An 18,430-nucleotide genomic window follows, 5' to 3' on the forward strand; every position below is an offset into this window, starting at 1 on the left:
ACGAGATAAAGTCAAGTCACTTTGCTTGATGAGATTTAGGATTTTTGATTTTGAGTGGCGCTAAGCCAAAATACCTTTTAAAAGCCCTCTGCCAATTCTTCCTTCTAGGTATTCAGTCTTCGCTATGTTGCGCTGCGGAACTGGACAATTTAATTATAGTTTAATTCTTTAGGATGACAGGCATAGTTATTGAAGTTGTAAGCATTTACTGGCAGTTCAATAAATGCTTAAAATAGAAACATTTCCTCATTTAGGGAGGGTGAAGTTAGCATCCATGGCTTAAAGAAAATCTTATACTACTGCATTACTATCAACTGCCTGAATTTAAATAAATCAGGATTTGTTTTCCTATCCATTTCAACATCCCACATCCTCTCCTATGTAGCTATTAAGAGATGAGCAATGCAAGACAAAATGCGATTAACCTTGAGCCAATTATTTACAGGGTTACTTTCTAATTAATTACACATCTGTGTATATATTGTGTATGCCAGAGATGTGCCCACAGTGAAACACAAACTAGTAAACAGAAGTTTCAATATTTTATTAAAATAGCATATTCAACCACTGTAACCAATAATACATTAACTTTATTCCCAGAGTACGCACAACACAGTAGTGATTCAAAATATCCTTATCCATGGTAATCAATGAAAATATCTCAAATTCAAGTGTACAACTAAAACTAAACCTTTGAAAAAATCTCTCATTTAAAGAATACATAAAGCTCTCATACAGAATTCTCTTAAACTCCTCTATACTAGGTGTCAGTGTCTCATCTGACAATACCACTAGTTTTTTCTTATGCATAGTAACATCTCATATTTTATAGTACCCATTTTATAAATAAATTGGCATTTTCCATCCCGTTTGTGTTTATCTTCAGCTTCACAAAGAAACCAGTAAATAAAACTGTCAAGGACAGTCACAACAAAATGATCTCACAGCAAGATATAAAACTTGAAGATACTAAAAGATGTTTCTACTCTATTTTACATAAAAAGACAGATTTAAAAAGTGCAAGGCAAGATTTGCAGGGGAAGGGGAATATTTGTTATTTTTAGGCACATCCACTTCTTTAAAGCAAGCTTCAGAATGAAATTCCAGTTTGTTCTTCATGATACCTGTTTCAAAGTCTCTTCCAAAAAAAAAAAAAAAAGAAAAGAAAATTACATCTGTCAAATGTCACGCAGGGCATTTCCTGTCCAACTAACAGTCTTCAATTATGTCTTGTTCTTCCTTTTTTCATCCTTGCAGGTTTTGGTTTGGGAATATACTGATTGTTCGCTTGATATTCAAGTTCTTTACGGAAATAATGAATTGCTTTATTCAACCCTTCTTCCAGCGGGACCTGTTCCCAAAAATGAGAGAATCATTATTACTCAGTTCACAACAGCACCTTCTTTAATACAGCTATTCAAGACTGCTAGAGAGTCCTTTAATTCTTGCCAATATAAGTATTAACAGCACCACACACTGGTTACATCTCTGCACTGCTAATGCATCTGTCAGCTTTCAAACACCAGATGTATTTTCTGATGTTATAAGTGAAAAAACTAACAAACTTAAATCAGATCAGACAGTTATGTTTGTCCTGTTTAGTGTTAAAACAGATTGAAAGAATTTGAGCATTATTCATTAAAAGAGAGAAGTACACAGAAATATAACCCCTTTCTGTTTTTAATAATTAAGGATCACCTTTTGCAGAATCTCACAGAATGGTATATACCATAGGAAGGTATAAAGGTGGTAGGGTTTGTTGTTTGCATCAATATAAAGAAAGAAGGGGTACAAATTATCATCCAGTATCTCATTTGATATCCTTAAATCCTATTAAAATAATTATAATTTTTCATATTCTATGCCTATATTTAAACACTATGATTTGTAGAGCAGAACAACAGAAATATTATTCACTTTTCTCAGGAGTCTCATGCTGCAATGCTTGCTGATACTATCTTTGATACAGGAGGATAAAAAAGCAGCACAAAAATAATGTGCCTGCAACTTGATGTACCAGTACTGTGCTGCTACGTCAGAGTCAATGTTGGTACTGACTGCACCAAAAACAGGACAGAAGTATAAAAGTCAACTCCTAAACCTTTTATGATCATAACTCCTTCCACCCTCCTTGCGCTCTGAGGCACAGTCCATTAACATCTGGTGTCTCCGAATGATTTCAGAAGGGTCCAGAGCTTTTTCTATGAATAGTCTTGTATTTGCTAGATGGATTCACAGGTTTCCTGTAAAGATTTTTGTCTGCAGAAAAATCCATAAAAACCTACAAACCATTATGCTAGCTCAAATGGGGAGCTGGCTAAGAAAACCATGCTCTTTCTAGGGACTGAATAGTCCTTACCTCACCACCAAACCAGTTCTGCTGTTTTCAGCAGAGCTGAATATCATCAACTCTGCTTTGTTATAGATTCGCACAATTAACTTCACCAGAAAGGTTGAGAAGTAACAGTGATCATGGGAATTTTGCAATTCTTACATATCAGCTGTGCAGAATAATCACTATCTTGGCCACCTCAGATGGCTAATAATCAAGTTTCAGAGGTGGACAGACAAACTTTATTGTGGATGGTAAGACCAGTTCAGCTAACCCTGAGCATGTTCCAAGCTTATCTACACTGAGAACAAGCCCTGAACATCCCTACATATGATACCTGTAGCCCAAAATAAGAGCTTCTTACTCTGGTTTAAGTTCTGTCCACCAGAACTTAAAACAATAAGGAAGAAAAGAAGAAAAGAACATCAACTCCATCTGATTAGGTTCATGATTAGGTTCATATTTTGCTTTGCCCAAGTTTCACATAGTTCCCTTTAAATGAACTCAAACAAAACAGAGCATCCGATTCTCATATTTCTCCCCACTAATCTGAACAAATATTTTGGTTGCAATGATGTCATCAATCATCTTAAAAAGTCTTACTCCATAGATTTTCTAAAAATATTCTAATGAAGTTAAAGCAATCTTTTCCTTCCATAATGCATGTTATTGCAGAAAAACAGGAATAAGGGCAGCAACAGGAAACTCATTAGATTCTCATAACTATATACAACGTATTTCAAACAATATGTCAGGCTTACAGGAGGCAGCCACTTTAGAATATGCATGTGAAAAAGTTAAAATGCCTACGATATTTTGTTTCTACTTAAGTCTGTTAAAAATGCCAATCCTAATACACTCTTCTGCATGGCACAGGGCACGCAATCTTACTCAGCAGTTCATTAATCACAAGCAAGGGCAACTTATGAGAGACTGTAGGCACTGTACAGCCTTTTAAGAACTGTCCTGGAGATTTTATTAAGCAAATATTCTGAAAACTGAAAGATGTCCTTATCACATGGTACGCCTCCTTGTGTTTTGGCACACAAAAACAGTAATACAGCTGTACATACCACAGGTTCCCAGCCAAGCAATAACTTTGCTTTTCTGATGTCAGGTTTTCGTTTCTGAGGGTCATCCTGTGCTTCTGAGAGAAACTGGATTTCACTCCCACTGCCTATCAAACAAGAGATTGTGCATTATCATCTGCGATTCACTATGCTTTGCATTTATGTTTTTTCTACCTACTGAAGCATTAGGTCTTTCTGCTGTTTTCTGCTTCATACGTTGTACCACTGAAATGCCTTCCACAGACACAGCTGCATTGTATGCAACAGCTGGGTGAACCAGCTGCCCTACAACAGCACGGATTCACAAAAACATTTCACAAAGATTTCAGCATGGATTCACAAAAGGGAAGTCATGCTCGATCACTTGAATAACCTTCTTTGGTGAAATAACTGCCTCTGTAGATAAGGGGAGAGCATCCACTTTGACCTCAGTGAGGCTTTTGCCATTGTGTCCTGTAAGATCCTTCTAGACAGGCTGCTGACATACAGCTAAGAGGCCAGATCCAGAGGGTGCTGGTGAGTGACACAAAGTCTAGTTGGAGGCCTGTAACTACTGGTGTATCCCAGGGGTCAATACTGAGTGGCTGGTACACCAATACCAGGACTGTGCTGTTGCCCAGCATTCTTGACACACTAGAAACAGGCTGACAGAAACCTCACAAAGCTCAAAGGGATGTGTAGAATCCTGTATGGGGGAGGATCTGAATGTGGTTAAGTATCTGAATGGAGGGTGTCAAGAGGATAGGGCCAGACCCTTCTCAGCAGTGCTCCGAGATAGGATGAGAGGCAACAGGCACAAACTTGAACAGGCGGTTCCTTCTGAGGATTAAGAAACACGTTTTTACTGTGAGGTAACTGATAAATGGAACAGGTTTCCCCAAGAGGTTGTGGAGTCTCACTCCCTGGAGGACTTCAAAACCACGTGGATACAGTCCTGAGCAGCCTGCTCTAGGTGGCTCTGCTTGAGCAGGGGGGTTGGACCAGATGGCCTAACACACCTCAACTGTTCTGCGATGCTGTGAGCGCTTTTGTCTTGCAAAAAGACTTCACTTGTTCTTTGACCATGCTTCTCAGTCTTATTGTTAAATACTCACAGTACTTGTCTTTCCTCATGACAAGATGCATATAGGACAATTTATATAATGAAATCTAGCAAACAGTTTACATGCCACTTTACTGTGAGATTTTATGGATGTAGAATTAAATTGCCTCTCCAGGCAGATTGAAACAAGTCAAGCTGTTTGTGAACAGACAAGGTAAAGATTATTTCATCTGCCAGGTGGGTTTGGTGCTGTGATTTTCAATTTCCCTCCCTGATCTGTGGACTCAAACGTTTTCCAGTGGGGATAGTCCTCTATTAGAAACATCACATGCATCAGCTTCTGTACTGCATGTTTGAACCTGTCTTTTTCAGGCATCTTTTATAGGTCCCTCAGAAGCACTGGTGGAGTCTACAGATTAAAAACCCTTGACTAACGGCACCAGCATGCTTCATCTCACAAGGAAGCCACATTAGAGGATTGCGCACAGCCATTTGCTTCCATTCTTGAGAGCTCCGATTTGCTACAGATATCAGAGCAAGCATGAAGGAAAGCCACAGTATTTTCTTCCAAGCCACAAACAAGGGAGAAGCTGGCAGTGCTTGCACAAGTCGCTGGTAGATCAAAGAAGAGTAGAGAAAGACTGTCACCACAGCATGAAGCTTTTTAATGGTAATTGAAGGAGAACAGCCTGCACGATTGTGAAGGACCACCTTGCTGAAGTATCCATATTTCAGCTAGGATGTAAGATGTTTTCACAGCATGCAGTGAGGAAGACTCTTCACTTTTAGGTAATTATCTAGTAGCTTGCATAAACATTATGTAAAATTACTGACACAGATCACACAGATACACAGAAAGAATGTATTCATTCAACTATTCATGCAGTCTTTTACATACAGTTGAGAGGCTTTGGATGATCTAGTTAGTATTTAATTATATGGTCAGGATACAATTGACTTTGATAAAGTTATTAAGAAATCCAAAGACCAATTAAATTATCCATATATTACACATACTAATCAAGAAATAATAATCTTAACGAGTGCTTCATGAGCTTCATTGAAGAATTACTCATACTCACCAACAAGTTTTTTAATTAACTGGGCAAACTCTAGGATAGTGTGCTCTTCTGGGTTTCCCTAGAAATGGAAGGAATATTCATTACAACAGCAATTGAACACCTTAAGATATGTTAGCTTTCTGATATTAAACAGTTCTAAAAGGGTCATGTTGAAGTGAAAAAGCTCAACATTATAACTCATTTCTATTCTAACTTTGACAAGCTGAATATCCATTAGAAAAGCTGCCCTCCAACACATTTTCATTGGTAATTCAACATGTGTAAGGAGGTACTCAAGAAGCAGTATGTAACAAATGGGCAAAGCCACGTGCCCCAATTCAGGAGCCCACACAACCACATCATCGGTTCAAAATATTGACTCAAGAACTTTGCTGAGTTGAGGATGGATAATATAATGAAGACTTCATTTAAGGAAGAATGCTAAGTTCTCAGTTCACCCAAATCGGAAAAAGCAGCCAATTTCACTGCAAACAATTGCTTCTGAATTTACTGCATCTTGCATAAAAATAAGTATATGGGCTACCTGCTTTCCTATATAATATTGCTCTTAATGCTGACATTATTTTTCAACCAACCTGCACATAAGAAACATCTCAACATTTCAGAATAAAACGCTGAAAGCTTCCTGTTAGTATTAGCTCATCCTCGTGAAACTCAGTTCCTTCCATCTCTAGCATTCCTTGTTTTAACACACTTAATACATCTTGTCTGATCTACAGCTGAACATTTAGCTATATACAGGTCTAAAAGCTGAGTTTTCTGGAGGCAAAACATGTGATGGGGCTAAAAAATATCAATATTTGGATAGAAATACAGAAATGAACTTACAGCCACAATTAAAAAAAAAAAAAGAAAAATCAAGTGAACACTGTCCTGCAGAGTTGAGTACTTGATTTGGCAAAAGTTGACATACATAGAAGTGGTCGGGCATATGCATCCTTTTTCTACTGTTATATCCACTGCTGAGGATAGGGTGATAACAAATGGGACAAAGCAAACAACCTATTTAAAAATAATAATTTCTAAGCAACCTTAATCAATATTAGAAAATTACACAATCAAACACTATCCCATTGTCCTCCAATCAAAGCTAGTATGAAGTGATTTCCATTTGTTCAGAGGTAAGAGCTTCAGTGCTTTTAGAGTTCAATTATTTTCTTGGTTGTGGAATCCTGCTCTATTTTTTTCTTTCCTATTCTAATTACGTGAATTTTCTTGCTAAACCAAAAAACAATATAGCAAATTTTTCATCTTCTTGAAACTATCACATCTCAACACCTGTGTGCTCATTCTTCATATTTATAAAGAGAATACAGGGTTTATTCATAATGGAAAGAGATTTTTTTGCTGTGTTTATTTCTTCTAGAAATCAGCATCAGCAACAAGGAAAAAAACCAGAGGATGTTGGCTCCTGTACAGTAAACACAGTACAGTGGAGATCTCATACTCACCAAGTTGACAGGACTGCTGACATTGCTGTTCATCAAGGCCACCAACCCGTTCACAAGATCACTATAAAAAGGGAAGAACAGATTGAGGCAATTTCCACTTCCCTATAAATAATGTTCATGTCTAAAAAGAGAGCTGCTTCCACAGAACTCCAGTAAAGCAGATCAGTCAGCTGAGAAATGCTGAAATCAGATTTACAGCATATATTTCAAGGGGTGCATGTTTCCTTCGTTATTTATTCCACAGTCCCTGTTGTAAGATACACTGAATTACAGGTTATTTTTAAAGGGTGATTATGTCTGGGATATAATGGCTACAATTCCTCTGAGCACATGAAAGAAAAATCAAGAAAAACTACGTTACTCAGAAACAATTAATAACTTCTCTTTGCTCCAGTACACAAACTTATTAGAAGCCCATTTCAAACAGAGTAAGTTGTTAGACAGAGGCACATGACACCACCACTACTTGTTTTGCAAGTTGTTTTTTGAATTGTCTTCTCACTTCCAGAAAATTTTAAGACAATTTTTTTAAAAGGAGTATTTTGGTGGTACCTTCCCCCAGAAACATAACCCAAAGTTATTTTGGATTATCAACAATTTATCAGCTTGTTCCTGGACACACAAGTCCAGATATTTTTCATTACAGCTTATAATCATGAAAGGAGTGGATGCTTTGAACTGATATGGGTTTCCATAGTTTCTATCAACACTGTTATTACTTTCAGCAGAGGGAAAGAACAACATTTCCACCAAGTACAGCATGATGAAAGCAACCCAGAAGCCTGGCCCTGAAATTCAGCTAGTGAGATAGAAGACTAAGGCCTACATTCACTTTTCATTAGTTCAAGTACATTCTGGCCTTGCTTACACTACAAACGTTATCTACAGCAATACCTCCTCAGCCTGTTCCTTCCGGCAGAAGGGAATATACAAGCATATGTAATACACTTATACCCCGAAAACCACAAGGTGGCAGCATTGCATTAAAACCCTAGGACTTACAAACTGCTCAGACTTTAAAGTAGCATCAAAAACCTACTTACCAAATACTTGCTCTCCCTCTAAGGGAAGAGCAAATTAATATTTTAACTCAAAGCTCTGAACCAACTCATGTGTTATTTCCTGATATTTTAAAAAACTTCAGTGCCTCCCTTCTAAAAGTAAAGTTTGCCTAAGAATGAAAATAATTTATTTTATTGTTTAAAATGAAGTGCAAACTACGTAGGCAAGCCCAAAGAATCATCAAGTGAAGTAAACAAATATCAGGCAGCATGAGCAAGCTTACCTGACATACTGGAAAGCTCTTGTCTGAGTTCCAGGTCCATAGACCTAAAATCAGATGAAAATTAGAGAAGTTACAGAAGTATAGATGTCCTCTCTAGAACAATTATATTTTCCTAGTAAGAATTCCAAAGGAAAAGTACCTGAGACACAAGCTTTGTGTTACAGAAAAGGAAAAAGACATGTTTGCAGAGTCTTTTGGCAAAGCATCAATTCTTTGAAGGCCTTTTTGTTCTTGGAAGCGTCTCCGGTAAATATACCCTTATGCATCTCATTAATGCAGACTTCTGCATGTAGGAAACATTCTTAGCAGTTTAGGACAGAGTGATGCTTTGTCCTCTCCTAGAACGTTGAAAGAAGCTGTAGCATGCACTCAACCAGAAAAGAGAACCAAATATTTAGAGCAAACCTCAGAATACTAAGATGTGGTTATGACAAGCAATTTTTATTTGCTCTTTAACAACAGCCAACTTCTAAGAGACCACCAAAGCATTCATGGCCTTAAAAAAAATAGTAAAGAAAAAAATAGCAGTAAGTGTTTCAAGGAATCAGTACACCACCAAAAAAAATCATGCAGCTCTCTAAATATTACTATCTGAGGAAATGGAAGTCAAAATCATTTCTAGTTAAATATGACTCCCAAAATCATCTGTATGGATATTTTTTTTCCCCCAAAATCATGGTGGGTGGGTGGGTGTTCTCTGGTTATGCATTAACACTTTGGAGCAAGAAAGTTGTTTAAGTTCAAAACAGACATTAAAGCATACTTAAAATGCACATAACAGTATCAGATTTTTTTTGTTAACAGTTTGTGTGCAGTACTAAACATAAATAATAAACATACTTAAATTCTGAAAGCTATAGGCAGGCATACTTAAATGGGGAAAACACTTAATTTTAAGTGAGGACACATACATCTTACCACCAAACTGCTACAAGAGAAAAGCTTTTTGGAAGGACAGAATTGAAAACATGTTTGTTTTCTTAGGGGACATGAAAGACAGTAGAATTGGTATACAAGCAACATTTGTTGCTTGTTAAGCCCACTGTCTGAGGCAGATTCAAAGTCTAAAGAATTCACATTTCAGTAGGCTCTGGGTAAGATCCTGAGGACTTGGGGGTTTAAGCATTTCCCTAATAACTCATGCAAGAGAACACACCAGCAGCTTGGTGGCCTCTCAAAGCAAACAGGAATTACATTTTATGTATGTATAAAGCTTCCTGTTCGCCTTGTTTTGGTTCATGGGATAAGTTTGACACAACTAAGTAATCTGTGCATGATTTGTGCGAAGTCACCCAACGTGGCTACCTTTCCTACATGCAGGTAGCGGCTAGAAAATACGATGTAGTTTTCCCCTTTTAGTTTCTCTTAATAAATCCTTCCTTTACAACAATAAAATGCAATGATGGTCATGTCTGCATAGGCTTCAATTTCTTTTTAACTATCTGCCTTTAAGACTGTTTGCACTTTGTGAGATCAATTTACTCCACTTGAACAACTACTTTGAACCAAGAGATTGAATACATGTGGTTTCTGAAAAGGTCAATACTAGATATTCCTGTCAGCCAAATTCCGTGATAATACAAGGGTACACACATTTTTTGGTCTCAACTACTGCTCCTTGATGATAATTCATTTTATTTGACTTGGTGAGCTAAACAACTCTCCCCTTGGCTCTCTTCTCATGTACCATCATTTTTAATGGCAGATAGTTACTCCCCATGCTAGGCAAAATCCTTTATTTTATCCTCTATTACCTTCTTGATGAAGTCTAGACAGCTTTGCAGTTATAACAGAAAAAAAAAAAAAGCCTCCCAAAGAACAGCACTGACTCTGGACTTATTGATGGTCTGAGATATCCCAAGGGTTGCATGTATGAAAACATGCTAACTGCTCTATATTTAGTAATGGAGTAAATTTCCACAAAACTTCCAGGTAGTGTTTTCACTCAGGTCTAGTTATAAAAGATTACAGGACTGCCTTCAATAAAACTTGAGCAGCTTGGATAAAAGAGTGTTTTAGAGGCCAAATACAGCAAAAGCTCACTACATACATGCACTAGGGGAGCAAACATAACGGATGGAAGTACCTTCTGATCTTTTATAGGCTAGATAAGCTTTCTAAATATCATTTAGTAGCTCAAACTTTATGCCCCAGGACACTATCCTGGAAGCATACAATACTGGCAAATAAGTATATGGTTACACATACATATTTTGATACAACCAAGTCCGCCAACAATCAAAAGTCTCAAAGCACGAAGCTCCATCTTCTTGGTGGCTGCCATTTGCTTGCTGTCTTGCAACAAACAGAGCCAGCCTCAACCTGCAGCTTTTGGGAGATGCCTGAGTGGGTAACAAAATTAAACTCTCTACAGGATTTTTTTGGATGTTTCGAGAGGAAAAATAATCCCATGTGGATTTTTCTACTGTGCAATTGCTTTAGTTTAAGTTACTGTGATAGACGTGGGCAGTCTGATGGACTGCCTGCTGCACTGTAATGTCAGAAGGATCACATCAAGAAAGGACTGGTTCAAGGACTTGCCTTTTACATACATTTCTCCTATCCCACAAAGCATTACAAATCAGTCCCAAATCTAGGGCACCATCAAACAGACGGAAAGAACAAAGCAGTTTTCAGGCAACTAATTACCCTGGCTGTACAGTGGCTAGCACAGCACTCATGTTTGAAGAGTATTTCTGTTAAAGCTTTGCATTTTTCATCAATAACTAGTTGTTTCTGAGACACAAGGAATGAAATTTTGAATGCTGAAAGCAAAAACAAAAGGGAAGCATCCCTATAATTTCTTCCAGACAGACAGCCTTGCTAACGGATCCTCTGATCCCGACGCTTACTAATTAATATACACCCTCAGTCTAGGCAAATTTACTGCCTGGAATAACATTTATTCCCAAATAAATTACAGGAATGTACAGAGAGGAAATGGAATATTGCTATATCGTAATTCACTTCATTCTTGCCATAATCTGAGTGGGGGGGGGGGGGGGGCAAGTGGAAATCAGAATTTATTGTTGACGTACAACACTCAAACATCTCAGATCATATTTTAGTGAAGTTTTTCCACACAAAAAGAAGAGCCCACAGGGCTGGTCTCTTGACATGAGCTTTCAGTAGTAAAAAAAAATGTAAAATTCCAGCCAAATAAAAAAAATAAATGAATTAACTACTTATTTTTGATTACTATTAGCAAATAACTTCTTCTCCTCTGATTGCTTAACATCACTGTTCCAGCACATAAACAGCAGAAATTATATTGGCAAATGCTTATTTCCAAATAGGTAGGGAATAAATTTATGTGGCAGACTCACTTCCCCAACACCCGTACTAAACAAGTTGTGCAGTTAGCCTATTCAGTGCTGAAAAGACTCCTGTCAGTACAGACTAGGCACGCTGGCTCACAGGTTTGTCACCTACCCCAGACTGAGCCTTGGCATCTGCAGTCTCAGTGCTGGCTTATAAGAAGACATGCTTATATGATGGTTTCAGATTTTGCTCTGCAAGAATCAAAGCAGTGGGAGTTGTCACAGAATTTTCATCCTTTCCCTCCTTGATCATCTTCAACTTCCCAGAGGAAGTCCTGGTTGAACTGTGGATTTTACAGACTCCAACACAAGGAATGCTATTTCTGTCTCAAGACAGTTGTCCTGTGGAGGAGCAACTTTTGAGTTATTTATTAGCTATTTAACAGTTGGCAGGTACTTTTTAGTCATTAATCAGAACAAGAGTCCAGAAGCCTTTGAGTGGTTTCCTGGCACTTCACTCTTCTAATCTAGGCAACATTAACAAATGAGTATGAAATTCTGTTGTGCATCACACACACTGTAAATGTTTCCCTGAGTTCACAGACAATCTCAGATTATTTCTCCCTCTTTCAGGATGTCTTGTCACATTTATTTTATACACATTTAATACTGTATAATAACAAACTAAACTAAACAGGATTAGGACATAGTACCATTTAGGTTGGAAAAGTCCTCTAAAATTATCAAGTCCAACTGTTGGCCTAGCACTGATAAATCTACCACTGAACCATGTCCTGACATAGGTCAGGCACTGTCCGCATTGCTAAACTACCAACAGCATCTTTGGCAGAGTTCTGGCCCATGCCAGCTCTTGCTCTCCCAAACAATGCTGTGACATCGTGTTAAGTATTATCAAGAGCCAAGAACCATTCCCAGCAAACAGTCTGGATGTAGCAACTTGTTTTGAAGGCAGGAAAATTTAGCTCTATAGATGTGGGCCATCTATACCACACCGGTTGTCAATGGTAACAAAACCCAGTTCTGGCCTGCTTTCTTGATGATGTAGCTTGAAGGCCTTTGATGCTATATTACTCACAGAAAATTTAGGCTGGTATCCAAGCTTGCAAAAAGACATTTTGATGCCTAACTTTCAGAAATGGTTCAGATACTGTTCTTCAACGGGAAGAAATACAAAACCATGATTCTCTAAACCTGACCACATTGAAGAGTTGTGACATACAAGAGATTCAAGCTCAGGATGACTAAAATACTTTCTCAGATTGCAGCTAGTAGCCTCATTTCTCGCTGGGAAAGCAACATCAATACAGAGCACATCCTTGCATGCATAATTCTATACAATTTTTCAACGTATCAAGCTCAAGCATATCTTTGGGGGTGAGGTAACCTCCATGTTTTCTAAAATCCAGACTCCCTCACAGCACACAAGCTTACAATACACAGACATACAACTCTTCATGTCACTGACAGGTCATTACTTACTGTTAGTGGTTCTCCCTGGAGAGCCTGTAGGATAAAATTACTGACGACTCTACCATCATTCATATGCATTCGAGGACCAAAGGTATTGAATATTCTGGCAACTCTCACTTCAACTCCTTCCTGTGGGCAAAGAAAAAAGAAATTTAACTACCTTAGTAAGAGTCTGTTTCTTCCTAAAAGTGTAAATTTACTCTCCCCTATCCAAAAGCTTTCCTAGAATCCTTCCTACAGTTTTAGAATGCATTGTTTTCTCACAATGGAACACTTCTAATATCTCATCAACGCTACTGGAAACTGTACAGCAAGACAATTTATACTAGTTCTCAGTATTTGTAATGCAAATTCTAAATCAGTGTTAAAACAGCTGATGATTTCAGCACAGGCATTTTCTTCTAACAAGAACTTTACAATTTTCATTAGTACCCATCCAACAACAATTTATTCCACCTGGGGCTTATGTAGACTTTTTTTTTTTTGAAGTGAAATCTCACCATCATCAGATTATAATACCAGGGTAGCATTTCCCAAGATTAGAAAAATTGCATGCTTCAGGTTAAACGTCCTTACCAATGCTATAAAGTGGCTTTGTAACCACAACCATTATGTTGCTTAACTAACTCCCTGCTACTTATTAAGCTGTGTAAATACATGCATTATAATCCAGGTCTCTTCAATACCTTTGTTATTTTTTTTTTTCCCCAAAACACATTTCTATCATTCCCAGAACACCTTTCTGGAGGATATTTTGCAAAGCTTCAAAGAAAAATGCAATAAACATGAAATTGGAAACTGCCTGGACAAAGTGTTTCAACTACAGGAGACTGCAGGTGAGAAGTAGTCTCTCTCCACGTATTTTCTGTTTATTGACACTTATTCACTTGGACAAGAGACAGTTCATGATAAAGCCTACAGGAAGGATGCTTGGCCTTTGCTAGCTAAAGCATGGATTTTGGCTCCAGATGAGTTCACAGAAGCATGATATGCTGGAAGGAGATGCTACCATGATAGGTACAAGGCAAGGAAGGTTTTAACTTCAGCTCAGTTTATGCATCATCTTCATGCTCCCTGGTCCTTCCTCCTTCCAGAAAAATCCATCCTTGCATCAATCACCAGAAACACTTTTTGACTGAAGCAAACTTTCTGCTGCTGATTCAGCTGAACCAGTTGCACTCAAGTCACAAGCTTCTGCAGTTACAAACAGTTATTCCTTCAGATGACACACACAACACTTAGTATTATCTTTTGGAGCTCCAAGTGACTCATAACCAAATTAATACTCAAAACAATTTTGTGAAAGCATTAGCATTAACATTTTACAAATGGGAGAGTCAGAGAGGCAAAGGTACTTTTAACGCTTTAGATATTGATTGGTGTTGACAAATGAGAAACACCAAGTAGTAAAGCCCAGCATCCCTGGTATGGAGAATGCCAAGCAACATTAAGCTCTGCTTAACTGCAGGTAAGGTTTCATGAGCAAATGCTATCTGTATTTGCAGGCATATCGCAATCTAACACTAACCAAGCAGATAACTTGTGCCATATGAAAAGCTACAGTCTTGGGTCTTGTTACATAACAAGCTTGCATCCACAACAGAGCCAAAAAATAGCCTCACAACACCCACTTCATTTCACCCTGCTGAGATACCCTGCGAAGAGCAGAGTCCCTTTCCATGCAAAATGCATCTGCTGGGAACACGTTCTTCATTTGCAATTAAAAAAAACATGTCAAAAAATATACCTCCAGCAGCATGTTAAAGGGCCATTGCTTTCACTGTATCTGAAAATATACTCTGATGGAGTTTCTTGTTCTTCTGCTTTCCCGAGCACTCAGTCTTAAAAGGTGACTGACTCCTCCAGGGAGGGATTGTATTTCACATAGGCTTTTCTGATACTGCCATTACTAACAAGTACTGAAAATGAGACACTTGGAAGCTAGTACTCAAGATAAAAATAACTCATTAAACAATGCTGACCAAAAAGCCTCTCTTGTACTGCACAAGCTACAGAAGCAGCCTTGTTTTCCACTGTTGGCTGGAAGCTAGAGAGGGATCTAGAAAAGGAAAACAACACATGCTCTATAGGCACTTACTCATAGTCACAACAAATCCAGTATTTCCTCTCCCTATTTATTTTTTTTTCCACAAAAAAAAAGTAATGTTGTCTTTCAAAATGAGTAACTTTTTCTTTATAGTGTTGTCTCGCAAAGCTTTTCTCAGCAGCATACGGCTCTGAAAATCTCTTTTCTTCGCAGCAGAATATTCATTTTTGCCTGTAAAACTGATCTATCTTCTCAAAAAGAAACTCTTCAACAAATAGATTTTGGCATCAACACCTTTATAATTGCCCTAAATTTTCTTTTACCATTTCATGAGAATCTCCTTTCAGATGATCCTTTATGCATGTTCAGTACTTTTTAACCCCTTTTTGCATTAATCGCGTACAAATATTCATGGTACTCTTACCTATATGCTGTTACTTCAAATAGCAACAACATATTAATTACAACTGACTACCTCCCACGGTATTCCCACGACCGAAGTCAATCACTTCCCTGGAGTTCTGGCAGTTAAGTCAGGTATATTTTTTTATTACTGCCTAGAGAAAGGAGAAAACTACTTTGTCCCATGTTTACTGCTCAACAAACGAGAGCTTGAGACTAATCCGTGACAACAAGATCAAATGTGGTCAACTGGCTTCTCTCCTCACTGCTTAAGACCATGTCTTCTGCCAGCAGATTACTCAGAGAGCAAGTTCCTTGAGCAACCTAAAAAGAGCCTGGGAGCAAACTAATCAAACACAGCACTGGGGGCTATCAAAACACTCAGTTCACTGTATTATTTACCACCGCGGACACAATCACAGAGACCATGCCTCTACAGAAGGAAAGGGAAGAGAGAAAAAATGCAGGAAAGACTGTTTTGGCTCACAGAGATTTCTCCACTGAATAAATGTAAAAGCAGTGGAATACAGAAAACCAGGTGGGTATAAGCTGATCATACTGAACCAAACCTCAGACTGTTTTACAGCTCTCAGTCAAAAAGCAGCATTAGTTACGCAGTTACCCCCAAACACAAACAAGCTTTTCCATAGTCTTCAGCATGAGTCTTTGCCAGTTAGTTCTCTGGAACATTGCCCCAGAAAGTTTCAAGGTATCAAGGATGCTATGATTAGAATTTAAAGAGACCTATTTTAGTTTTACAAGCCTTTTAAGAAAAGTTATCTCCCTGTGTTGACTGTCTCAGAAAACAGATCAATACAGAATATAACTGAAATGCCAAGAGGTTCTTTTAACTGAAACATATGTTGTGGCCAAGTTTATAACAGTCTCAGGCAAACTTCTCTCACTAAAAATGTCAAACACTTTCTTCTTTGTGAAGTCTGTGGATGTATCTAAACAGCAAGCATGAATTAGAACTCCCTGTATATATAACTAGGAGAAGGAAAGCTGAAATTGTCTTTTCTCCATCAGACAATGAGATTCACCAACAAAAAAAAAAATCTGCCAGGGAAGCCTAGAAAGTTGCACGAATAACACTGTGACCTGACAGAAGTATATACCAATATTTCAGCTAAAATTATGAAAATTGCTGCTTGCATCCCTTGTTTTATTAGTCACTTTCTTAGCGATTCATATTCTCTCTCATGTGTTTCAGAGATTATTTAATAACTCTGATTTTTTTTTCCCCCAAGACTTGAACTGTAATCACAGCACAGTAACTAAGAGTTCACCACGGTTCATCCAGGATGTGTTTTTTAACCTCTAAGCTACATTATATATATATATATTTATATGTATTGCCTACCTCATAAATAGAAAGAGGATTGTTCCTGGGTAACAGCAAGATTTTTGAACTGTTTTGCAAATGTATCCTGATGCTGACATCTGAATTTAATAAATGATAAGCTCCTAGATGAGTGAGGAAGGGCAATCACAATCGTCTGACTCAAAACACAACTAGGGCACACCTTTAGTACAGTTGAATATTACCATGCTTATAAATCACTTCCCAGACTAGAGAAGCTATTGCATCACTTTAAGGTCTCTTCATATCATTATTTTTTATTTCCCTGATACATTTTAGCATTTGCCTTAGCTTGCGTACCTTTTGTATGTAGTGTAAATAGACAACATGGACACAGGTCTGTTCTAACAACATTTGGATGGGAGATATTGCCACTAGGAAGAGATGTATACCCATTTAAGTGCATTTATGCCTGAATTACTAGCATATCCCCTTCAGACAGGGATTTTAACGTTAGCCTTTTACTGAACAGTATGGCTTTAGAATGTAAGGGAACAGTTAACATAAACAATGAAATAAAATCCAGTGAATGAGAGCATTAACACAGCTTCCAGTAAGGGTCAGAAATACCTGCAAACAAGTAACAGTACATATTCCAAACAATTTAATTTTAGTCTTCTGCATGATGGAGAGTTCTGGAATTAGTATGACAAGGACAGTTACAGGTGGAAGGCAATGGCATGCCTTGTCCGTGGTTTCAGAACAATGGTGACTGAATGAGGAAGACATCTTAAAGAAAAAAAAAAGAGGTGTACCAAATTGAAGAAAAACATCAGAAACACAGTTTGCATCAAAAGATGAATGGTGCTATGGATCTATTCTTATTCAAACGCTCAATAAACCTATTGATGTGAATAGATCTATAAAAATAAATAATAATAAAAAGCTTAAAGTTTTCCTGACTTCAAAGTTCAGTTTGCACAACAGTGCAACAATAGCAGGAACAAAGGACTAAGTTCTCCAATTACCTGAAGGAAATAAGAAAATAGGACTTTTTACAGCACAGCAGGGAAGGGAAAGGAAAGGAAAAAAACACAAACTTTGAGCAGAGACCACAAAAAGCATTCAGACTTTTATTAGGAAACTGCTTTGTATTTGTTTAGTCCATGGCTTTGACCTTGTCTATGGCAAAATAATGTTTTGTAATTGTTAACAGAAAAGAGCACATACAAACAATAAAGATACTACAACACTAGCAAAGCCATTTTGCATGAATAGGAGCAAGAAGACCAGACAGTTTTTTTTCCTGCTTTATTTTAATGTAATCTGGAAAAATGGTGTTGTTGCACTGACAGAAAAAAACTCCCATTGTATACGTGTTGTTTGTATAACAAAGTTCTGACAACTCAGATGGACTAATATGATTTAGAAACATATTCTAACAGTGAAACTCTCTGTTTACAGAGGGATTCCCTACTACTCATGATCCCATGAGAGGCCAGGCTGCATCTTTATGAGACTGCTTCAGCCATGACATGGTTCTTCTTCCATAAAACAGGCCCCCCTGCTGCTGGCCCACCACTCGCTGAGCTACTAGGCCCTCTGACAGCCAGAGTACGCGGCAGAAAGGAGACTAGAGGCAGCAAGGGGAGAAGCGGCTCTGCT

The 18,430-nt window shown here is 37.9% G+C and overlaps 1 protein-coding gene across 3 annotated transcripts in view; it reads right to left on the reverse strand.

Moving 5' to 3' along the window:
* Positions 1 to 528: 528 nt before the first annotated feature.
* Positions 529 to 18,430, reverse strand: part of UXS1 (UDP-glucuronate decarboxylase 1) — a 54,693-nt gene continuing 36,791 nt past the window's right edge. For 2 of the 3 annotated variants that reach the window (XM_035316897.1, XM_035316916.1), the window contains 6 exons: positions 13,023 to 13,142; positions 8,263 to 8,306; positions 6,978 to 7,038; positions 5,527 to 5,584; positions 3,406 to 3,509; positions 529 to 1,351 (listed from right to left, as the gene is read on the reverse strand). In XM_035316897.1, the coding sequence (XP_035172788.1) occupies positions 1,220 to 1,351; positions 3,406 to 3,509; positions 5,527 to 5,584; positions 6,978 to 7,038; positions 8,263 to 8,306; positions 13,023 to 13,142 (519 nt within the window). In that variant the 3' untranslated portion in view covers positions 529 to 1,219. The remainder of the gene's footprint in view (positions 1,352 to 3,405; positions 3,510 to 5,526; positions 5,585 to 6,977; positions 7,039 to 8,262; positions 8,307 to 13,022; positions 13,143 to 18,430) is intronic. The other variant, XM_035316906.1, reaches the window with a different exon arrangement.

The sequence above is a fragment of the Oxyura jamaicensis genome, chromosome 1 (assembly GCF_011077185.1).
Source record: "Oxyura jamaicensis isolate SHBP4307 breed ruddy duck chromosome 1, BPBGC_Ojam_1.0, whole genome shotgun sequence".
Taxonomy (NCBI): Eukaryota; Metazoa; Chordata; class Aves; order Anseriformes; family Anatidae; genus Oxyura; species Oxyura jamaicensis.